At 44.2% G+C, this 25,469-nt stretch overlaps 1 protein-coding gene across 1 annotated transcript in view; it reads left to right on the top strand.

Moving 5' to 3' along the window:
- The window catches only part of LOC116990333 (inositol 2-dehydrogenase-like), a 53,196-nt gene that overhangs the window by 13,782 nt on the left and 13,945 nt on the right, over positions 1-25,469 (top strand). Inside the window, exons 2-5 of the mRNA XM_033047861.1 lie at positions 614-684; positions 12,026-12,134; positions 20,162-20,289; positions 22,629-22,736. Of these exons, the coding sequence (XP_032903752.1) occupies positions 614-684; positions 12,026-12,134; positions 20,162-20,289; positions 22,629-22,736 (416 nt within the window). The remainder of the gene's footprint in view (positions 1-613; positions 685-12,025; positions 12,135-20,161; positions 20,290-22,628; positions 22,737-25,469) is intronic.

The raw sequence follows: 25,469 nt of genomic DNA, 5'->3' as shown, positions 1-25,469 counted from the left end.
CACGGCCAAGGATTCCATCCTCTGGTTCACTTTCACGAAGGTCAGCCTTATCGTGGAAACAGATCAACTTGAGACTATTCCAGTGACCTTCTGTTCAAAACAAGTGGAGAATGCATTTGGCTCATTGGAGAGTAATACATTGTCGCCAGCGATACTGCCTAACTTTATAGCCCGTTCCCATGCAGGCCTTGGCACAATCGAAGGTCTGCAGAGCCACTTAGTTCAAGGTAAAAAGGATAGATAGGAAAGATATGAGGTGGATGGGAGTTAATCTTGTGGGTTAACTATAATAACTCCCAAAAACTAAATGTTACTGTTTAAGTGTTTTCTTATTTCTTGTACTAAGTCTGAGATGTTTATTTTTAATCTGATGGAACACGTAAATATGCCATTGGTAATATTGTAGTCAATATATATTGGGCTATTCCATTTCTTGGTGTCCATATTTAATGCCAAAGATGATAGTGTTTTGCAACAACCTTCCTTTGTGCATTAGAATTGGAACATTTCAATTTTTTATCCACAATTAGGAATGGTGATCTGGCTTTGTGATAGTCACGCTTTTCAAGTTATCCTATAAAGATCACTGATTGTTTCTTTTCCATTTGTATAGTGTCTCAGGAGTCGTTATTTGCTCGCTGGCAGAGGAAGGCTCGGAAGTTGTTTTGGATGCTTTACGCGCAGGTACAGTGTGTAGTGGATAAATGTCGATGGGAATTGGAGGGAAAAGAAAGGATGATGTTCAGGGACTAATGTTCATACAGTTAGTTATATGAAATTTAAGTTATATGAATAATATATAACCATATAACCATATAACAATTACAGCACGGAAACAGGCCATCTCGGCCCTACAAGTCCGTGCCGAACAATTTTTTTCCCTTAGTCCCACCTGCCTGCACTCATACCATAACCCTCCATTCCCTTCTCATCCATATGCCTATCCAATTTATTCTTAAATGATACCAACGAACCTGCCGCCACCACTTCCACTGGAAGCTCATTCCACACCGCTACCACTCTCTGAGTAAAGAAGTTCCCCCTCATGTTACCCCTAAACTTCTGTCCCTTAATTCTGAAGTCATGTCCTCTTGTTTGAATCTTCCCTATTCTCAAAGGGAAAAGCTTGATCACATCAACTCTGTCTATCCCTCTCATTATTTTAAAGACCTCTATCAAGTCCCCCCTTAACCTTCTGCGCTCCAGAGAATAAAGACCTAACTTATTCAACCTATCTCTGTAACTTAGTTGTTGAAACCCAGGCAACATTCTAGTAAATCTCCTCTGTACTCTCTCTATTTTGTTGACATCCTTCCTATAATTGGGCGAATGTTTGACAGTTTGTTGTAAAGGTTCGGAAAGTATGCATGATATGGTTATGCCATCCGAATTTGATATAATGCATTTTGCCAATTCTGTGCTATCTTTGTTTACTGTGACCAATAAAACACATTGAGTTCTGTAAACATCCTTGGACTAGGAAATTGTAAGTAATTAGTCAAATTTGCAAATGAATGGTTCCTGCTGGAAATGTTTTCCTTGTCTATTAAGGATGAAGATTCTCAGTATTGCTCTGGATAGTGAAGTGTTTGGCTTCATTGTAATGAGTGATCAATCAAATGGAGTCCTTGAACAGAGGCACAGTATACGGCAGATTTTGGAATTTTGCGCAGAGCACCAAGTGCTGGAGTAACTCAGCAGGTGGAGGACATGGATAAGTGACATTTTGAGTCAGGGCTCTTCTTAATACTAAAACATCGCTTGTCCATCTCCCCCAGAGATGCTGCCTGACCCACTGAGTTTCACCGGTACTTTGACTTCTTGAATAATTGCTATCACTTGTGTAGCTGCAGCAAACTATCAATTGTGGTGGAAGGAGGAATTAGTGGAATGGCAAACAAGCTGATAATTTGAACAGATTTTGTATTTTTATTTTTATGTTGAGTTACAATCTTATGTATTCATAAAGTTGGAGCTAAATTGATGCATACATTGAGATTACTAAAGGAATCATTATTTTATTAAAATGATGCTTTGTTCCTGTCTGTGCTACACATTGAATCAAGGAAAGTTATTTTCAAAATGCAGAAGCACTTAAATACCAAATCCAGGTGGCTTAATTGATCCTACCACAAACAAACCAGTGTCTGCCAATGCCAGCTTGTATGATTCATACAAACATAGAAACATAGAAAATAGGTGCAGGAGGTGGCCATTCGGCCCTTCGAGCCAGCACCGCCATTCATTGTGATCATGGCTGATCGTGGCTGAGCAGGCTATTCTAGACTGGGTATTAAGTAATGAGGAAGGGTTAGTTAGCAGTCTTGTTGTGCGTGCCCCCTTGGGCAAGAGTGACCATAATATGGTTGAGTTCTTCATTAGGATGGAGAGTGACATTGTTAATTCAGAAACAACGGTTCTGAACTTAAAGAAAGGTAACTTTGAGGGTATGAGACGTGAATTGGCCAAGATTGACTGGCAATTAGTTCTAAAAGGGTTGACGGTGGATATGCAATGGAAGGTATTTAAAGACTGCATGGATGAACTACAAAAATTGTTCATCCCAGTTTGGCAAAAGAATAAATCAGGGAAGGTAGTGCATCCGTGGATAACAAGGGAAATCAGGGATGGTATCAAAGCAAAAGATGATGCGTACAAATTAGCCAGAAAAAGCAGCATACCAGAGGACTGGGAGAAATTCAGAGACCAGCAGAGGAGGACAAAGGGCTTAATTAGGAAAGGGAAAATAGATTATGAAAGAAAACTGGCAGGGAACATAAAAACTGACTGCAAAAGTTTTTATAGATATGTGAAGAGAAAGAGATTAGTTAAAACAAATGTAGGTCCCTTGCAGTCAGAAACAGGCGAGTTGATCATGGGGAACAAGGATATGGCGGACCAATTGAATAACTACTTTGGTTCCGTCTTCACTAAGGAAGACATAAATAATCTGCCGGAAATAGCAGGGGACCGCGGGTCAAAGGAGATAGAGGAACTGAGTGAAATCCAGGTTAGTCGGGAAGTGGTGTTGGGTAAATTGAATGGATTAAAGGCCGATAAATCACCAGGGCCAGATAGGCTGCATCCCAGAGTACTTAAGGAAGTAGCTCCAGAAATAGTGGATGCATTAGTGATAATTTTTCAAAACTCTTTAGATTCTGGAGTAGTTCCTGAGGATTGGAGGGTAGCAAATGTAACCCCACTTTTTAAGAAGGGAGGGAGAGAGAAAATGGGGAATTACAGACCAGTTAGTCTAACATCGGTAGTGGGGAAACTGCTAGAGTCAGTTATTAAAGATGGGATAGCAGCACATTTGGAAAGTGATGAAATCATTGGACAAAGTCAGCAAGGATTTACGAAAGGTAAATCATGTCTGACGAATCTTATAGAATTTTTCGAGGATGTAACTAGTAGAGTGGATAGGGGAGAACCAGTGGATGTGTTGTATCTGGACTTTCAGAAGGCTTTCGACAAGGTCCCACATAAGAGATTAGTATACAAACTTAAAGCACACGGTATTGGGGGTTCAGTATTGATGTGGATAGAGAACTGGCTGGCAAACAGGAAGCAAAGAGTAGGAGTAAACGGGTCCTTTTCACAATGGCAGGCAAGGCTCAGTGCTGGGACCCCAGCTATTTACAATTTATATTAATGATCTGGATGAGGGAATTGAAGGAAACATCTCCAAGTTTGCGGATGACACTAAGCTGGGGGGCAGTGTTAGCTGTGAGGAGGATGCTAGGAGACTGCAAGGTGACTTGGATAGGCTGGGTGAGTGGGCAAATGTTTGGCAGATGCAGTATAATGTGGATAAATGTGAGGTTATCCACTTTGGTGGCAAAAACAGGAAAGCAGACTATTATCTAAATGGTGGCCGATTAGGAAAAGGGGAGATGCATTGAGACCTGGGTGTCATGGTACACCAGTCATTGAAAGTAGGCATGCAGGTGCAGCAGGCAGTGAAGAAAGCGAATGGTATGTTAGCTTTCATAGCAAAAGGATTTGAGTATAGGAGCAGGGAGGTTCTACTGCAGTTGTACAGGGTCTTGGTGAGACCACACCTGGAGTATTGCGTACAGTTTTGGTCTCCAAATCTGAGGAAGGACATTATAGCCATAGAGGGAGTGCAGAGAAGGTTCACCAGACTGATTCCTGGGATGTCAGGACTTTCATATGAAGAAAGACTGGATAGACTTAGAAACATAGAAACATAGAAATTAGGTGCAGGAGTAGGCCATTCGGCCCTTCGAGCCTGCACCGCCATTCAATATGATCATGGCTGATCATCCAACTCAGTATCCCGTACCTGCCTTCTCTCCATACCCTCTGATCCCCTTAGCCACAAAGGCCACATCTAACTCCCTCTTAAATATAGCCAATGAACTGGCCTCGACTACCCTCTGTGGCAGGGAGTTCCAGAGATTCACCACTCTCTGTGTGAAAAAAGTTCTTCTCATCTCGGTTTTAAAGGATTTCCCCCTTATCCTTAAGCTGTGACCCCTTGTCCTGGACTTCCCCAACATCGGGAGCAATCTTCCTGCATCTAGCCTGTCCAACCCCTTAAGAATTTAGTAAGTTTCTATAAGATCCCCTCTCAATCTCCTAAATTCTAGAGAGTATAAACCAAGTCTATCCAGTCTTTCTTCATAAGACAGTCCTGACATCCCAGGAATCAGTCTGGTGAACCTTCTCTGCACTCCCTCTATGGCAATAATGTCCTTCCTCAGATTTGGAGACCAAAACTGTACGCAATACTCCAGGTGTGGTCTCACCAAGACCCTGTACAACTGCAGTAGAACCTCCCTGCTCCTATACTCAAATCCTTTTGCTATGAAAGCTAACATACCATTCGCTTTCTTCACTGCCTGCTGCACCTGCATGCCCACTTTCAATGACTGGTGTACCATGACACCCAGGTCTCGCTGCATCTCCCCTTTTCCTAGTCGGCCACCATTTAGATAACAGTCTGCTTTCCTGTTTTTGCCACCAAAATGGAAAACCTCACATTTATCCACATTATACTGCATCTGCCAAACATTTGCCCACTCACCCAGCCTATCCAAGTCACCTTGCAGTCTCCTAGCATCCTCCTCACAGCTAACACTGCCCCCCAGCTTAGTGTCATCCGCAAACTTGGAGATATTGCCTTCAATTCCCTCATCCAGATCATTAATATATATTGTAAATAGCTGGGTCCCAGCACTGAGCCTTGCGGTACCCCACCAGTCACTGCCTGCCATTGTGAAAAGGACCCGTTTACTCCTACTCTTTGCTTCCTGTTTGCCAGCCAGTTCTCTATCCACATCAATACTGAACCCCCAATGCCGTGTGCTTTAAGTTTGTAAACTAATCTCTTATGTGGGACATTGTCGAAAGCCTTCTGGAAGTCCAGATACACCACATCCACTGGTTCTCCCCTATCCACGCTACTAGTTACATCCTCGAAAAATTCTATAAGATTCGTCAGACATGATTTACCTTTTGTAAATCCATGCTGACTTTGTCCAATGATTTCACCACTTTCCAAATGTGCTGCTATCCCATCTTTAATAACTGACTCTAGCAGTTTCCCCACTACCGATGTTAGACTAACTGGTCTATAATTCCCCGTTTTCTCTCTCCCTCCCTTCTTAAAAAGTGGGGTTACGTTTGCTACCCGCCAATCCTCAGGAACTACTCCAGAATCTAAAGAGTTTTGAAAGATTATTACTAATGCATCCACTATTTCTGGAGCTACTTCCTTAAGTACTCTGGGATGCAGCCTATCTGGCCCTGGGGATTTATCGGCCTTTAATCCATTCAATTTACCCAACACCATTTCCCGGTTAACCTGGATTTCACTCAATTCCTCCAACTCCTTTGACCCGCGGTCCCCTGCTATTTCCGGCAGATTATTTATGTCTTCCTTAGTGAAGACGGAACCAAAGTAGTTATTCAATTGGTCCGCCATATCCTTGTTCCCCATGATCAACTCACCTGTTTCTGACTGCATGGACCTACATTTGTTTTAACTAATCTCTTTCTTTTCACATGGCTTATACTCGCTAGAATTTAGGAGATTGAGAGGGGATCTTATAGAAACGTACAAAATTCTTATGAGGTTGGACAGGCTAGATGCAGGAAGATTGTTCCCGATGTTGGGGAAGTCCAGGACAAGGGGCCACAGCTTAAGGATAAGGGGGAAATCCTTTAGGACCGAGATGAGAAGAAACTTTTTCACACAGAGAGTGGTGAATCTCTGGAACTCTCTGCCACAGAGGGTAGTTGAGGCCAGTTCATTGGCTATATTTAAGAGGGAGTTAGATGTGGCCCTTGTGGCTAAAGGGATCAGGTGGTATGGAGAGAAGGCAGGTACGGGATACTGAGTTGGATGATCAGCCATGATCATATTGAATGGCGGTGCAGGCTCGAAGGGCCGAATGGCCTACTCCTGCACCTATTTTCTATGTATCTATGTCCCCAATCAATAACCCGTGCCTGCCTTCTCCCCATATAATAATAATAATAATAATAGATTTTATTGTCATAGTACATAGGTGCAATGAGATTTGGTATGCAGCTTCCATCCGATGTCATAAAATAAACAACTAATACAATTTAGATACCCCGAGAAACATGGTTTATAAAAAAAGAACAATAAAACAGTAAAACAGTCTAAAGTGCAAATGTGTCAGTGCCGGGTCGATGTGCAACGTGACCATCCAAGGGAGACAGTTCATGGGGGTGGGGGGAACTCAGCAGGGCCGGCTCAGAGCAGCTATAGCTCTGTGGATGAAGCTGTTCCTGAGTCTGGAGGTGCGGGCGTAGAAGGCCTTGTAACGTCTGCCGGAAGGTAGGAGTTCAAACAGACGATTACAAGGGTGTGAGGAGTCTTTGTGGATGCTGACGGCCTTCCTGAGGCACCGTGTATAGTAGATGCCCTCCAAGGCTGGTAGCTGTGTCCCAATAATCTTCTACGCTCTGTGTACGACGCGCTGAAGAGCTCTCCTCTCCGCCTCCGTGCTTGATTCCCTTGACTCCACTAACCCCAAGTGCTCAATCTAACTCTCTCTTAAATCCATCCAGTGATTTGGCCTCCACTGCCCTCTGTGGCAGGGAATTCCACAAATTTACAACTCTCTGGGTGAAAAAGTTTTTTCTCACCTCAGTCTTAAATGGCCTCCCCTTTATTCTAAGACTGTGGCCCCTGGTTCTGGACTCACCCAACATTGGGAACATTTTTCCTGCATCTAGCTTGTCCAGTCCTTTTATAATTTTATATGTTTCTATAAGATCCCCCCTTATCCTTCTAATCTCCAGTGAATACAAGCCTAGTCTTTTCAATCTTTCCTCATATGACAGTCCCGCCATCCCAGGGATCAATATCATGAACCTACACTGCACTGCCTCAATCACAAGGATGTCCTTCCTCAAATTAGGAGACCAAAACTGTACACAATACTTCAGATGTGGTCTTACCAGAGCCCTATACAACTGCAGAAGAACCTCTTTACTCCTATACTGAAATCCTCTTGTTATGAAGGCCAACACTCCATTAGCTTTCTTCACTGCCTGCATTACCTGCATGCCAACTTTCAGTGACTTTAATTCCCTCTTACAAATCATTAATCTATATGGTAAACAGTTGCGGCCCCAACACCGAGCCTTGCGGCACTCCACTCGCCACTGCCTGCCATTCTGAAAAGGACCCGTTCACTCCTACTCTTTGCTTTCTGTCTGCCAACCACTTTTCTATCCATGTCAACACCCTACCCCCAATACCATGTGCTTTAATTTTAGTCAGCAGTCTCCCGTGCGGGACCATATCAAAGGCTTTCTGAAAGTCCAGATACACTACATCCACTGGCTCCCCTTCATCCATTTTACTTGTCACATCTTCAGAAAATTCCAGAAGATTAGTCAAGCATGATTTCCCTTTCATAAATCCATGTTGACTTGGACGAATCCTTTTACTGCTATCCAAATGTCCCATTATTACCTCTTTAATAATTGACTCCAGCATCTTTTCCACCACCGAAGTCAGGCTAACTGGTCTGTAATTCCCCGTTTTCTCTCTCGCTCCTTTCTTGAAAAGTGGGATAACATTAGCCAATCCACAGGAACTGATCCTGAATCTATTGAACATTGGAAAATGATCACCAATGCGTCCAGAGTTTATAGAGCCACCTCCCTGAGGACCCTGGGATGCAGACCATCCAGCCCAGGGGATTTATCATCCATCAGTCCCATTTGCCTACCCAATACTATTTCTCGCCTAATGAAAATTTCTTTCAGTTCCTCTACCCCCTTAGATCCTCTGTCCTCCAGTACATCTGGCAGATTGTTTGCGTCTTCCTTAGTGAAGACAGATCCGAAGTACCTGTTCAACTCTTTTTGTCCATTTCCTTGTTCCCCATGTCTGCCTTCAAGGGACGCACATTTGACTGCTACTATTTTACCCTTAACATATCTAAAGAAGCTTTTAGTCCTTCTTTAGATTCCTGGCCAGCTTCGTACTTCATCTTTTCAGCCCGTATTGCCCGTTTTGTTTCCTTCTGTTGTCCTATGAAAGTTTCCCAATCCTCTGGCTTCTGGCTACTCTTTGCTGTGTTATACATCTTTTCTTTTAGTTTTATTCTATCCCTAACTTCTCTTGTCAGCCACGGTTGCCTCCTCTCCCCTTAGAATCTTTCTTCCTTTTTGGAATGAAATGATCCTGCGTTTTCCGGATTATTTCCCCAGAAATTCCTGCCATTGCTGTTCCACCGTCATTCCTGCTAGGATCCCTTTCCAGTCTCCCCTCTCATGCCTTCATAGTCCCCTAGGTTCAACTGACAATTCAGTGACAACTCAAGTTATTTAGTTGGCTTAAAGAGCTGCACACTTATCCTCCAGCAACCTAGTAGTTTATTCTGGAGTAATAGTCTGAAAATAAAACTGTAGATGATGGTACTATGAAATAGAAACATCGGCCAGGGCTCTAGAACTCCAGGCCGCCTGGAGCCAGCTGATCCATTCTCATAGCCTACTTCCGCAGCTGATCAGCAGGCTGAATTTGCTCACTGTGGTCGGGGTTCTGGAACCCTGGCCCAGCCGGAGCCGGCAGATCCGTTCCCATAGCTGAGTCCCGATACCAACTTTGTGGGCAGATATCACATCTCCCTGGTGGCCTCGGCGGACGTATACGGTACCGTTGGGCTCCTCTGGGAGGCCATGACCTATGTTCTGGCAAAACATAACCCAGAAAGGCTCTGGAACCAAGGGTGCTGGAAATTCAGTAATGGACCTGTATTCTGTAATTTCTATTTCTTATTAAAGCAGTGCTGTATAGTCTTCCAGAGCAGGAGTGTTCCAATTTCCTGTCTTTAGGGAAGGTTGGGGAGATGAAAATGGGACAGTCTAGCCTCTAGAAAAAATGTAAATACTGTAAACCCTCATTATACAGACCATTGGGGGGAGGTATAGTGTCTGTTGTTGCCAATTGTCTGTTTATTACCCAGTAAGAGGTTATCATTGTAAGTAGTTGAATTGCAGTTGATTGTAAATACTCAAAAGGACACTGTGCTGGAATAACTCGGCAGGTCAGGCAACATCACTGTAGAACACGGATAGGTGACGTTGGGACCCTTCTTCAGACTGATTCAGTCTGCTGAGTTAATCCAGCACTTTGGGTCGTTAAACCTTAAAATTAAGTGCCAATGCCACTGATCTGTACTCGTGAGCCCTTCTTCATCCACCGCACGGTCCGGTGACATGGCTGTTGTTGCAGCTCACGTTGTTCTTTGGGCCGCTGCCAAGAGGATGCACTCAGTCACCTTGGGGCTCCCTCCTCTCGTTTGCCTCGTCTTTTTTAAAAGTTTGTGTTCGCAAAATGAATTTTGGTTGTCAGGTGGCTGCTGCCCAAATGTTTGCCTTGGCTTGGCTTTTAAAATCGTTGCAACAGTTGGCTGCCAGCCCAAGAATCCATTCGGCCCACAATGTCTACACTAGCCCTCTAGAAACCAGTACCTTTGGCCCGCAACACCCATACTAGTGCAACAGAAAGCCCCACCCCCCCCCCCCCCCCCCCACTGGCGAGCAATATTGGAATTGGTGGAGAGGTGGAATATTGCGTTGGTGACCAGCCCTCCCGTGTGATGCTGGGACCCAACGGGTCCCACTTTGTCTAGTGGCTTAGGAAAGTTATCTTCTGCGATTTTTAATGGGTTATTCACCTGGTGTGACAAAAATGCATCATTTACATGTATTATTTTTAATGACACCAAGAAAAATCAATCAGATTTTCTTCCTAAAAGTATGGTAAACTTTTGGGGGAAATAAATGAGTATGCTTCATTGCGTTGCTTTATTGTGTTAGTTAATTTAAGATTTTATGTTCAAGTTCAAGTTCAAGTGAGTTTATTGTCATGTGTCCCTGATGGGACAATTAAATTCTTGCTTTGCTTCAGCACAACAGAACATAGTAGGCATAGTAGTACAAAACACATGAATAAGTACTGATCAAGTGCAAATAACAGATAATGGGTTATTAATGTTCAGAGTTCTGTCCGAGCCAGGTTTAATAGCCTGATGGCTGTGGGGAAGTAGCTATTCCTGAACCTGGTCGTTGCAGTCTTCAGGCTCCTGTACCTTCTACCTGAAGGTAGCAGGGAGATGAGTGTGTGGCCAGGATGGTGTGGGTCTTTGATGATACTGCCAGCCTTTTTGAGGCAGCGACTGCGATAGATCCCCTCGATGGAAGGAAGGTCAGAGCCGATGATGGACTGGGCAGTGTTTACTACTTTTTGTAGTCTCTTCCTCTCCAGGGCGCTCAAGTTGCCGAACCAAGCCACGATGCAACCGGTCAGCATGCTCTCTACTGTGCACCTGTAGAAGTTAGAGAGAGTCCTCCTTGACAAACCGACTCTCCGTAATCTTCTCAGGAAGTAGAGGCGCTGATGTGCTTTCTTGATAATTGCATCAGTGTTCTCGGACCAGGAAAGATCTTGAGAGATGTGCACGCCCAGGAATTTGAAGCTCTTGACCCTTTCAACCATCGACCCGTTGATATAAACGGGACTGTGGGTCCCCATCCTACTCCTTCCAAAGCCCACAATCAGTTCCTTGGTTTTGCTGGTGTTGAGGGCCAGGTTATTGTGCAGGCACCATATGGACAGTTGCTCGATCTCTCTTCTATACTCGGACTCATCCCCATCAGTGATACGTCCCACAACAGTGGTGTCGTCAGCGAACTTGATGATGGAGTTCGCACTATGACCGGCTACGCAGTCATGAGTATAGAGTGAGTACAGCAGGGGGCTGAGCACGCAGCCTTGAGGTGCTCCCGTGCTGATTGTTATCGAGTCTGACACATTTCCACCAATACGAACATACTGTGGTCTGTGGATGAGGAAGTCGAGGATCCAATTGCAGAGGGATGCGCAGAGACCCAGTTCTGCGAGTTTGGTAACCAGCTTGGAGGGGATGATAGTGTTAAATGCCGAGCTGTAATCAATGAATAACAGCCTGACATATGAGTTTTTGTTGTCCAAGTGGTCCAGAGCGGAGTGGAGGGCCAGCGAGATCGCATCCACCGTTGATCTGTTGTGGCGGTAAGCGAACTGCAGTGGGTCCAGGTTTTTGTCGAGGTAAGAGTTGATTTGCGCCATGATCAACCTCTCGAAGCACTTCATCACCACAGGCGTTAGTGCCACAGGTCGATAGTCATTGAGGCACGTCACCTTACTCTTCTTGGGCACTGGTATAATTGATGCCCTTTTGAAGCAGGTGGGAACCTCAGACCTCAGTAGTGAAAGGTTGAAAATGTCCGTAAAAACTCCAGCCAGTTGGTCCGCACAGGTTTTTAGAACACGACCAGGTATACCATCAGTTTGAGATTAAGTGTATTTTAGTAGAAGGTTAAAATGTTACCTAAGGAGTACAATGTCCTAAATGTTATCTAAAGCAGCTACTCTGCTCCAATGCATTAACCCAGTATTTATCAAAATACAGGGGGAAAAAATCCTTGTATCTGGTACTTTGAATCAATAATCCTCTTTATGTTTCAGGTAAAGGAGTATTATGTGAAAAGCTGCTGAGTTTAGACAAACAGATTGCTGAATCATGCTTTGATGAAGCTGCAAGAGTTGGAAAACCACTGGTCTGTGGACTATATAAGTGAGTAGAATCGTTTGGGTGGAAGTATAAGGCCTGAATCTAGATTATTACATTATCAGAGTAAATGTAGTGCATTCTAGGAAGGTTTTCCGTTTGATCCTCTGCCTCTGTTGCTACTTGATCTCAGCTGGCTGAAGAAAGTCGGAAAGCAAAATCAGCTAAGAACCCTGAATCTGCCCTTAGCTGGGAATTTGTTTGTATTTGATTCTAATGAACAGGTTCAATAAGCGAGTTTGGTATCTCGCGCATGCAATGAATTATGGGATTTTGTCAAAGGTCATCGGGATGAACAAAGAATGTATTGGATTCATACAAGCGATCAACCACCGAAAGCAAGCCAAGTTATCTCCGACTGCCTTACTGTTGTAGTACAAATAGCGAGCTTTGCTCCAATACAGCAGTAGTCAGACCGGCTTCCATCCCGCCTTTTGACTTTCACCAAATCATGAGAGCAGTCAGCGTCAAGGAAGTACTGAAGGTAATGTCGTCTTTGAAGGTAGCCTGATCAGATATATCCGAGGACATTGCGGGAAACTAGAGAGGAAATTGCACGAGCCCTGGTTGAAATTTATGAGTCGTCCTTAAATACAGGAGAGGTGCCAGAGGATTGGAGGGTGGCCTCTTTTCAAGAAGGGCTGCAGGAAAAATGCTGGGAACTGTAGGCCAGTAAGCTTAACATCTGTAGTTGGTAAATTACTGGAGAGTATTCTGAGGGATATGATATACAGGCATTTGGATGGGCAAGGGCTGATTAGGGACAGTCAGCATGGTTTTGTATGTGGAAGATCGTGTCTCACAAATCTGATTCATTTTTTTGAAGACGTGAGCCTAAAGGTTGATGAAGGCAGAACTGCAGATATTGTATTTGCAGGTATATGGGACTAGGGGAGAATACCTGTTCGGCATGGACTAGAAGGTCGAGATGGCCTGTTTCCGTGCTGTAATTGTTATATGTTATATGTTGTGTACATGGATTTTAAGACGTTCGACAAGGTGCTGCATGGTAGGCTGCTCTGATCTCATGGGATTCAAGGAGAGAAATCTGAATGGATAGCAAATTGGCTCTATGGAAGGAAGCAGAGGGTGATGGTGGAAGGTTGCTTCTCAAAATGGAGGCCTGTGACTAGTGGTGTGCCACAGAGTTCAGTGCTGGGCCCGTTACTGTTTGTCATCTACATAAATTACTTGGATGAGAACATTCAGGGCAAGATTAGCAAGTTTGCTGATGATAAATATTTAATACAGAGAAGTGTGAGGTGTTACATTTTGGGACGTCGAACAAGGGCAGGACTTACACAGCTAATGGTAGGCCTTTGGATAGTATTGTAGAGCAGAGGGATCTAGGAGTGCAAGTGCATTGTTCCTTGAAGGTCGAGTCGCAAGTAAATAAGGTGCTCAAAAAGGCTTTTGGCACTTTGGCCTTCATCAGTCAGATTATTGAGCATAGAAGTTGGGAGGTCATGTTGCAGTTGTATAAGACGTTGGTGAGACTGCATTTTGAATATTGTGTTCAGTTCTGGGCACCATGTTATAGGAAAGTTATTGTCAAGCTTGAAAGGGTACAGAAAAGATTTACGAGGATGTTGCCAGGACTAGAGGGTGTGAGCGAGAGGGAGAGGTTGAGAGGCTGGGTCTCTATTCCATAGAGTAGGAGGATGAGGGGAGATCTTATAGAGGTATGCAAAATCATGAGAGGAATAGATCGGGTAGATGCACAGAGTAGGGGAATCGAGGACCAAAGGACATTGGTTCAAGGTGAAGGCGAAAAGATTTAATAGGAATCCGAGCACTGTCCCCCAGCACTGAGCCTTGCGGTACCCCACTAGTCACTGCCTGCCATTCTGAAAAGGACCCGTTTACTCCTACTCTTTGCTTCCTGTCTGCCAGCCAGTTCTCTATCCACATCAATACTGAACCCCCAATACCGTGTGCTTTAAGTTTGCATACTAATCTCTTATGTGGGACCTTGTTGAAAGCCTTCTGAAAGTCCAGATATAACACTTCCACTGGTTCTCCCTTATCCACTCTACTAGTTACATCCTCGAAAAATTCTATAAGATTTGTCAGACATGATTTACTTTTCATAAATCCATGCTGACTTTGTCCAATGATTTCACCACTTTCCAAATGTGCTGCTATCCCATCTTTAATAACTGATTAGCATTTTCCCCACTACTGATGTTAGACTAACTGGTCTGTAATTCCCCATTTTCTCTCTCCCTCCCTTTTTAAAAAGTGGGGTTACATTAGCTACCCTCCAATCCTCAGGAACTACTCCAGAATCTAAAGAGTTTTGAAAAATAATCACTAATGCATCCACTATTTCTGGGGCTACTTCCTTAAGGATGCAGTCTATCTGGCCCTGGGGATTTATCAGCCTTTAATCCATTCAATTTACCTAACACCACTTCCCGGCTAACCTGGATTTCACTCAGTTCCTCCATCTCATTTGACCCCCGGTCCCCTGCTATTTCTGGCAGATTATTTATGTCTTCCTTAGATGGCGGATGTGCGGGAGTGGGCGCCGTCTGTGTATGGCAGCCTGCCCGCAGTCCGCCTCTACACCTTTCTTTATTTTATTTTATGTTAGTGGAGGTCTTCTATGTGGGGGGTGGGGGTGGGGAAGGGGGAAACTTTATTCTTAGTCTCTTACCTGGTCGGAGAGGCAGCATCCCTCCGTGCTGTTTCTTCGCCCCGTCCTCGCGGCCTACCACCGAAAGGGGAGCGGCGTTTTCCTGTCGGGACCGGCTGGGACTACAGCTTCGGCGGCGGTGGCGCAGCGCTGGGATACCAACAAGGAGCGGGCGATGCCTACCGGGTCGCCGTGCGGTAAGCTCCGGAGCGCTTTGGTCGCCGACTTCCAACATCGCGGAGCTGTGGCTGCGGGCGTTCGGCCGCGGGCGGCGCTGGATTTGGATTTGGAGCGCCGCAGAGCCAGAGATCGAGTTCGCCGGGGTCGGAGCTCCAGCCGGCGCGGCCGGAGGACTACAAGTGCTGCGGTCTCCGGTCTCCGGGGAGGGGACAGCCGCTCCAGACTTTTCCAAGCCGCTGAGGAATGTTTCACCCGACGCCGATGTTTCATCTTTACGGCAAGAGGGCCCTGAAAATCATCGGACTGGCTGCACGGCCACAGATGGGCCCTGACCTCGGGATGTTTCACAGAGGAAGAGGACTTAACTTTCTGGTGCTTTTCCCCCGCAGTGGAAATGTTTTGATTCTGCTGTGGGGGGATGTTTGTGTTGAACTCTTTAATATGTTGTGTCCATTTCTATTCATTTTTTTTAAAAAACCTTTTTCTATGGAACTTATTATTATTTAAATTATGTGAAGCGCTTTGGGGTCAATGCAAATTGTCTTAAAATGCGCTATATAAATAAAGTTTACTTACTTACTTACTTACTTACTTACTTACTTACTTACTTAGTGAATACAGAACCAAAGTAGTTATTCAATTGGTCTGACATGTCCTTGTTCCCCATGATCAATTCATCTGTTCCTGACTGCATGGGACCTACATTTGTTTTAACTAATCTTTTTCTCTTCATATATCTATAAAACCTTTGCAGCCAATTTTTATGTTCCCTGCCAGTTTTCTTTCATAATCTATTTTCCCGTTCTTAATTAAGCCCTTTGTCCTCCTCTGCTGGACTCTGGATTTCTCCCAGTCCTCTGTTAGGCTGGTTTTTCTGGCTAATTTGTATCTTCATCTTTTGTTTTGATACTATCCCTGATTTCCCTTGTTATCCACGGATGCACTACCTTCCCTGATTTATTCTTTTGCCAAACTGGGATGAACAATTATTGTTGTTCATCCATGCAGTCTTTAAATGCCTTCCATTGCATATCCACCGTCAACCCTTCAAGAATCAATTGCCAGTCTATCTTGACCAATTCACGCCTCGTACCCTCAAAGTTACCTTTCTTTAAGTTCAGAACCCTTGTTTCTGAATTAACAATGTCACTCTCCATCCTAATGAAGACTCAACCATATTATGGTCACTCTTGCGCAAGGGGCCACGCACAACAAGACTGCTAACTAACCCTTCCTCATTACTCAATACCCAGTCTAGAATAGCCTGTTCTCTCGTTGGTTCCTCTACGTTGGTTTAGAAAACTATCCCGCATACATTCCAAGAAATCCTCTTCCTCAGCACCCCTGCCAATTTGATTCACCCAATCTATATAGATTGAAGTCACCCATTATAACTGTTTTACCTTTGTTGCACGCATTTCTAATTTCCTGTTTGATGCCATCCCCAACTTCACTACTACTGTTAGTTGGCCTGTACACAACTCCCACTAGCGTTTTCTGCCCCTTAGTGTTTTGCAGCTCTACCCATATCGATTCCACATTCTCCAAGCTAATGTCCTTCCTTTCTATTGCGTTAATCTCCTCTCTCACCAGCAACGCTACCCCACCTCCTTTTCCTTTCTGTCTATCCCTCCTGAATATTGAATATCCCTGGATTTTCAGCTCCCAGCCTGGTCACCCTGGAGCCATGTCTCCGTGATCCCAACTATATCATATTCATTAATAACTATCTGCACATTCAACTCATCCACCTTATTATGAATGCTCCTTGCATTAAGACACAAAGCCTTCAGGCTTGTTTTTACAACACTCTTACCCCTTATACAATTATGTTGAAAAGTGGCCCTTTTTGATTTTTGCCCTGGATTTGTCTGACTGCCACTTTTACTTTTCACCTTGCTACCTATTGCTTCTACCCTCATTTTACACCCCTCTCTGCTCACACATTTAAGAAACCCACCACCTCTTATTCTCTGTTTATTATCTTTTTCTACTTCCTCCCCTACATGTTGGGTCTGAGTGCTTCCCTTCTCTGCCTCCTGCCTCACCCACTGTCTACTAGCTTTCTTTATTTGAGTCCCTCCCCCCAACCGTTCTAGTTTAAAGTCTCCCCAGTAGCCTTTGCAAATCTCCCCACCAGGAGATTTCAAATGCAACCCGTCCTTTTTATACAGGTCACACCTTCCCCAAAAGAGCTCCCAATGATCCAGAAACTTGAATCCCTGCACTCTGCACCAATCCCTCAGCCACGTATTTATCCTCCACCTCGCTCCATTCCTACTCTCACTGTCGCGTGGCACAGGCAGTAATCCTGAGATTGTTACCTTTGCGGTCCTTCTCCTTAACTCTCCTCTTAACTCCCTAAATGCTCCTTTCAGGACCTCTTCTCTTTTTCTACCTATGTCATTGGTACCTATATGTACCACGACCTCAGGCTCATCTCCCTCCCATTTCAGGATATCTTGGACACGTTCAGACACATCCAGACCCTGGCACCATGGAGGCAAACTACCATCCGGGTCTCCTGACTGCGTCCACAGAATCGCCTATCTGACCCCCTAACTATAGAGCCCACTATTACTATTGCCCTCTTCTTTTCCCTACCCTTCTGAGCAACAGGGCTGGTATCTGTCGCTACCCGCAGGTAGGATGTCCCCCCCAACAGTACTCAAACATGAGTACTTATTTCCAAGGTGTACAGCCACCGGGATACTCTCTAGTCCCTGCCTCTGCCCCTTGCCTTTCCTAACCGTGACCCACTTGTCTGCCTCCCGTGGTCTTGGAGTGACCACCTCTCTATAACTCCTCTCTGTGACCTCCTCACTCTCCCTGACCAGACAAATGTCATCGAGCTACTGCTCCAGGTTCCTAATACGGTCCCTTAGGAGCCCCATCTCGATGCACCTGGCACAGATGTGGATGTCTGGAAGGCTATCAGACTCCAAGACCTCCCACATCTGACATCCAGAACAGTAAAGTGCCCTGGGCCTCATACTCCCCCCTAACCCAGGATACAAAACAAAGCAAAGATACTGATACAAAGTGCTGGAAGAAATCAGCAGGGATTGAACTCCCAATCAGCTGCTTCCTCTAGTCCGCTTCCACCAATCAGCGGCTTCCTCAAGCCCACTTATTTTGAAATGTGAATGGAATGTGAATGGAACGTTGCAGAGTTGGGTTCCTCCCACTACAACCGCTCCTGGGCCTCTATGAAGCAAAGCCCCGCGCTCTGTTTTTGTACTCACCGCCCGGACGCCGCTCCTCCCACTGCAACCGCTCCTGGGCCGCTAGTTGGGGCTGGGACTATCCCATCGTTTAAGAAACAGTTGGACAGATTCGTGGATAGGACAGGTTTGGAGGGATATGGACCAAGCGCAGGCAAGTGGGACTAGGGTAGCTGGGACATTATTGGCCGGTGTGGACAAGTTGGGCCGAAGGGCCTGTTTCCACACTGTATCCCTCTATGACTCTGACTATGGTAACCCTTACTGTTAATGCAACCATAATGTGAACTGCGGGCTTATGATCCATTCCAAACTGAATAGTTCACTCGCTTGTACTCGCTAGAAGTTCGGCTCGTACTCGCTAGAATTTAGAAGATTGAGGGGGGATCTTATAGAAACTTACAAAATTCTCTGGTATTCTCTGCCACAGAGGCCAGTTCATTGGCTATATTTAAGAGGGAGTTAGATGTGGCCCTTGTGGCTAAAGGGATCAGGGGGTCTGGAGAGAAGGCAGGTACAGGATACTGAGTTGGATGATCAGCCATGATCATATTGAAGGGCTCAAAGGGCCGAATGGCCTACTCCTGCACCTATTTTCTATGTTTCTACTATGGAGACTGGACCACCTCCCTCAAGTCTCAGACAGCGGAGGCATGAGGGAAAGAACACCATTCTCTGCTGACTTGAGTAGCCCTAAGCTAATTGTAGCAAAGTCTGAACATTCAACATTGTTAGCTCGCCCTGCAATGAAGTAGACCTGAGCACTCACTCACTCACTCACTCACCAGAAGCTGCTGCTGTTGTTGTCCCCATCGGTCTGGTCTGGTCTCAAGACGATGGCCCAGGTGAAGTGAATTGGGTCGAGTCTGGCGTCACCTGCCAAATCACTGCAGGTGGTCACTGCCTGGCTCCTGCAGCGACTATCCCCACCACAGACAAAGTCAGGCAGCAACTATCCCCACAGGAGAGGCTGTGGACACCATCCCCCGCCATCATGTGCAAACGCGGCGAGGGAGGAATTCAGCACCCTATCTATCTCCGCACGCAGGTCGCTAGTTCAAAGTCAATGAGGCAAAGCGGGGAGACCTGTTACTTGGGTAAAACAGCAGCTATGCAGGACATTTTGATGCGCCCACTGAGGTGGATTCCCCACAACACAAATCTTGCCTGTGCCTATGCTAAAATATACTTTTTATGTTGGGATAGCTATTACATTTAGTCTAAGTGGCTCCCATGAGAGTGGAAAAGCAAAAGAAATTTGTAAGTTTATATAGCAGTTAAGTCTGTGGGAGCTGAGCTCATTCTCCACCTCTGTGAGCTCCTACTGATTGCTTGCCTTCATGGTTTAATATTTACTCTGCTGCAGCAGCAACCAGCCAGTAGATATTAATTAGAAGTTATAGAAATCATACATTTCATTTCATTCTCCCCCCCCCCCCCCTCCCAAAAACAATACAAAATGGTTGTTATTCATTGTCACAATCTCGCTCACTCACCGAAGCGATCGAGGAGAAGCCAATAAAACCACCAAAATCATTGTAGTTTTGTACAAGTGAACCATAGTTAATAGTTTTGAAAGCAGTATTTTTTTACCTCAAGGAAGCAAACCTGGAAAATACGTATGAAATGCAGGTCAAAACAATTATCGATCGTAATGTATACACACAGTAGCTCAGCTGCGAGAATGTTTATCCCGAATGACCCATGACCTGAGCAAACTCACGCATGCACAGTTGTAATACCGAACTCGCTTATCAAAACATTAAGTACACACTTGTTCAAAGGGGTGTTATAATGTCTTCTAAATAGTGAATCCTTGAGTCGAGATTGGAATATCATCTCTCTGGGAGTCTACAAAGATTGCTTGTTTCCAGACTCCTATTGATTCATTTCTATCAGGATAAATTTATTTTGGTATTGTTTTCTATTGCATTTCATAATCCAACATGACTGCTTCTTAATATAATTGACCATTTTCTATTTCCATACAGACGTTTTGATCCTGCTGTCCAGTTCTTGTACAAAAAGGTTCATAACAAGGCTCTGGGAAGGATTCAGCGAATTGTCAGTGTCAGTAAGACGTATCCTTCTCCATCTTTAAGCTATATTAAAAAGACAGGTATGACATCGCAGAAGCAAATTGGATTTTCTGATTTAAAATTTAGGTGATATGTGTAAGCAAAACCAGGAAAACTGATTTGGTGCGTCAAGATAAGGCAGACTAAACAGAGATGGGGGTAAACTAGGAAGTGGAGTTGCTTTATTGATTAAGGAGAATATCAGCAGTTATCTAAGATGGCACGAAGATAGACACAAAAAGCAGGAGTAACTCAGCGGGACAGTCTGAAGAAGGGTCTCGACGCAAAACGTCACCCATTCCTTCTCTCCAGAGATGCTGCCTTTCCTGCTGAGTTACTCCAGCATTTTGTGTCTACCTTAGCTTAGTAACATGCTGTTGGGCTGCATCACAGCTTGGTTTGGGATCAAGACCACAAGAAATTCAATAGAGTTGTAGATGTCGCCCAGTCCATCACACAGACCAGACTCCCCACCATTGTAGATGTAGCCCAGTCCATCACACAGACCAGACTCCCCACCATTGTAGATGTAGCCCAGTCCATCACACAGACCAGACTCCCCACCATTGCAGATGTAGCCCAGTCCATCACTCATACCAGACTCCTCACCAATGACTGCATCTACACCACTCTGCCTTGGGGAAGCAGCCAACATTATCAGACTTTTCCCAACTCGGTCATTCCTTCTCCCCACTTCCATCCAGCATAAGGTACGGAAGCTTGCAGTTGCGTGTAGGAAAGAACTTCAGATGTTGGTTTAAATCGAAGGTAGACACAAAATGCTGGAGTAACTCAGTGGGACAGGCAGCATCTCTGGAGAGAAGGATAGGGTGACGTTTCAGGTCACGCCCCTTCTTCAGTCTGTTCTTGATTGGTTAAAAGTTCAGTAGGTTTACTTGAAACGAGTTCATGTTAACAGAAGTCATATCGCATGACAGTACCAGTGTGTCCTCATTCTATCACAGGTAAAACCTTGTCCTTGGGCGCTAGATGCCTGTGTCTGACATACAATGTTCATGGTTTCTCAGCTTTAGATAATGCCTGCCAAACTAATCCTTGGTAATCCAAGATTTACTGTAATCACAAGTATTTCTGTTCTTGGCTGTCTATTATATATCTGTTATCTTGCTGTTCAATATGGTTGTTGGTAAAATCATCATGAAAATGTACAAAATATTAACATTTTTAGGATCCATGGTAGTTTGCTTTTGTATTTAAGTTCCTTGCTAAAAACTGAATTTTCCTTCATTCATGGATAGGATACTTGCAGTCTACTTGGACTTGCTGGTGGTTCAACTTTCATCCCTAAGTGTGTTTTTTTTAAATAGTAATACCTCAATAACTTTCAGAATAATGTACCCAGGTTTTGATAAGTGAGCCCCGTAAATGCATCTGATAAATTCTGCTCATGTGGTACATACATTACATTTCTGCTCATTATAGCTTGTCAACAAATAAAATAAAATTGAATTGAGCAGGAATGAAAAGTGAGAGCTACTGTCTTTACGTTTTGTGGAATGTTGTCTTGCCTTCAGAGTGAGCTGAAACCTGCTGGAGATAACATGGAATAATTTAGGAGTTAAATGCATGAGCAGATTATGAACTATTCAAACAGGCATGAACCATGTCAGGCATGATTAGTAAGGGTAGATAGACACAAAAAGCTGGAGCAACTCAGTGGATCAGACAGCATCTCTGGAGAAAAGTAATAGTAATTTTGGATCGAGAGCCTTCTTCAGACTGTTAAGTCTGACGTAGTAAGTGTTGAGAGTGAAAGTTGGAGCAGCCATGCTTGAATGGTGGAGTAGACTTGATAGGCCGAATGCCCTAATTCTGCTCCTAGAATTCATGAACATGAATATTCACCTATGTAATCTCCTAGATGCTATTTCTGAGGAGTTCAAAATAAATTAAGTTTTCGATACATAGATACATAGACAATTGATGCAGGAGTAGGCCATTCTGCCCTTCGAGCCAGCACCGCCATTCAATGTGATCATGGCTGATCATCCACAATCAGTACCCAGTTCCTGCCTTCTCCCCAGACCCCTTGATTCCGCTAGCCCAAGGAGCTCTATCTAACTCTATGTAAGTTTTCTCCAACTAATGTGGCCTCTGAAAGGAGACTGAGGCTGTAAGAGCTGATGGAAGTGTTTAATCATGATGCTGTCATAGTCGCTAATGTAGAACAGGCTTCATGAGCCAGCCTTTGTTTCATGATCATTTATAAAAGTTCATGTGCATTGAGGTTCAGGATTTGCTTTGTCATTTTCAACCCTCTGTTGCTGAAACAGTTCAGTGTCTAAAATCTCCTTGAATTGTAAGTGCAGCGCCCTGATGTTTTGTATACAATCTGTCTGAAATTTTCTCTATTATACAGGTGGAATATTCTACGAAGGCGTGGTACATGACTTAGATACTGTCTGCTGGATACTTGGAGAAAATGCTCCAGATACCATATTCTCCTTGGGCCATGCATTCTGCCAAGGTAGAAACTAAATGAATATTTAGTTGGTGATTGTAACAAAGACCATATCCGCAGGTGACAAGGGTTAGTAGATCTTAGTAGAAAATTTCATTCCTCTGAATCAATAAATTTCTGATTTAACATAGAAAATAGAAATGGTGTGGTATAGGACTATGAAGAATAATATGAAAATCATAAACTGCAGATGTTAGAAATCTGAACTAAAAGTAAAAATGCTAGAGAAATGTAGCAGTGTGGGCGGCATCAGTGCAAAGAAACGGCCAATGTTCCAGATCAAAGATGCTATCCCAAAAGGCCGGCCTTTTGTCGGCATTTTCTGTTTTTGGTAATGAAGAATAATTCTCTATTGTTGACACATGCATTCTCCGTCTCCCTCAGTTTGGGAGGTACATTTGTAGATTTATTTCCTTTCTATCTTTATCCCTCATCAAATCCCATGTGTAAAGTTATGGAGTGGATGGTCACAGCAAAAGAATAGCTGTTCCAGAAATGTAAATGGTGAATTTAAATCATTTTATGACCAGTTTAATCAATGAGGCCTGGAGCCATTGGTTGGACATTTAAAACTTCAGTTGGTTCACCAGTTTTTGTCAGGGGAATGAGCTCTGTCACCCCACTCCTGCCTGTCTGGTCCACATGTCAAGGTGGCTCAATCAGCTTTTTGTGATGTTGAATGAAAACGTTGACTAGGTAACCAGAGATAAATTACCTGCTCGTTGAAGTAATTCCGTAGAATCATTATATCTAAATACGGGACTTTGGTTTAACATTTTGTCCTAATGATGTCTGCTGCAGCATCCTAACATCACTTTGGCACTGCGCTGGAGTCTTAGAACTAATTTTGTAGTCCTCCCACCACCCATTCTTTTAAATCAGGATTTGAACCTGGTACAATGAATTTGCTTGTGCAAAAGTGTTATTAGCTGAGCTGCGGCATAAGACATGGAAGCAGAATTCGGTGGTTCCGTCTATCAAGTCTGCTCCGTCATTTGATCATGGCTAATTTATTTTTCCCTCTCAACCCCATTCTCCTGGCTTCTTCCTGTAACCTTTGACACCCACAAACTAATCAAGAACCTATCAAACTCCGCTTTAAAAATACCCAATACCTTGGCCTCCACCGCTGTCTGTGGCGACGAATTCCACAGATTCACTACCCTTTAGCTAAATAAAATTCTTGTCATCTCCATTCTTTAGGTGTGTCCTTTTAAGGACCCTTCCACTTCTGTAAACATCCATTTTATCCAGGCCTTTTATTATTCAGTAGGTTTCAATGAGATTGGCCCTCAACCTTCTAAACTCCAGCAAGTAGAGGCCCAGAGTGATCAAATAACCCAATCATCCCTGGGATCATTCTCGGAAACTCCCGATGGAACCTGTCCAACATCAGCACATCTTTCCTCAGATATTGGCCCAAATCTGCTCACAATATTCCACATGAGGCCTTGCCAGCGCTTCACAAAACCTCAGCATTATATCCTTGTTTTTATATTCTAGTCCTCTCGAAATGAATGCTAACTCGGGCCAAATCGGCGAGGGTACGTAAAATTAAAAAGCTGAATGCGTGGCTCAAAGACTGGTGTGGGAAAAATGGGTTTGGTTTCTTGGGCCACTGGCACCAGTACTGGGACAGGGGGGATCTGTTCTGTAAGGACGGACTTCACCTGAACGGTGCTGGGACTGGGGTCCTGGCAAATCATATAACTAGGGCAGTAGAGAGGTCTTTAAACTAAGTAGCGGGGGGGAGGTATCAAGGGGGGTAATAACGGCAGGGGTAGAGGAAATAGAGCAGGGTATCAGTGGGGAAGCGGAAAATCAAAATGTGACAGGAGGATCCAGAATGTGTGAAGATAAAGCTCTAGATGTAAAAGGGGCAAAAACGGAAAGGAAGGGTAGTAAAAATCATCTGAAAGTGCTTTATCTAAATGCACGGCGTATTCGAAATAAGATAGATGAATTAACGGTGCAATTAAGTATATATAGTTATGATATCGTGGCCATTACGGAGACATGGCTGCAAGGGGATCAGGACTGGGAGTTAAATATAGAGGGGTACTCGACAATTAGAAAAGATAGACAGGAAAGAAAGGGAGGAGGGGTGGCCCTGTTAATAAGGGAGGGAATAACGGCAATAGAGAGGAAGGATATTGCGTTGAAGGATCAGGATAGTGAAACAGCTTGGGTACAGATAGAGAATAACAAGGGGAAAAAAACACTAGTGGGTGTAATTTATAGACCTCCAAATAGCTGTGACGCTGTTAGTCAGAACATAAATCTGCAAATAGTTGACGCATGTAAAAAGGGAACTGCTGTAATCATGGGGGACTTCAATTTTCATATTAATTGGGCAAACCAAACTGGGCAGGGTAGACTAGAGGAAGAGTTTATAGAATGTATTAGAGACGGGTTCCTAGAACAGTATGTCACAGAACCGACAAGGGGGGAGGCAATCTTGGATCTGGTCCTGTGTAATGAAGCAGGATTAATTAAAAATGTCATAGTTAGGGACTCGTTGGGAACAAGTGACCACAATATGGTCGAATTCCATATTCAAATAGAAGGGGAGCAGGTTGAAACTCAGGCTAGGGTGCTTAGTCTAAATAAGGGGGATTATGAAGGTATGAGGACTGAGCTGATCAAAGTTGACTGGGATAGCAGACTCAAGAATAAGACGGTACATGAGCAGTGGTGTACGTTTAAGGATCTACTGTATAACCTTCAAGAAAAACTTAT

This window comes from Amblyraja radiata, chromosome 31 (genome assembly GCF_010909765.2).
Source record: "Amblyraja radiata isolate CabotCenter1 chromosome 31, sAmbRad1.1.pri, whole genome shotgun sequence".
Taxonomy (NCBI): domain Eukaryota; kingdom Metazoa; phylum Chordata; class Chondrichthyes; order Rajiformes; family Rajidae; genus Amblyraja; species Amblyraja radiata.
The sequence above is the reverse complement of the archived record's forward strand: the minus strand, read 5'-3'. Positions and strand labels throughout refer to the sequence as shown.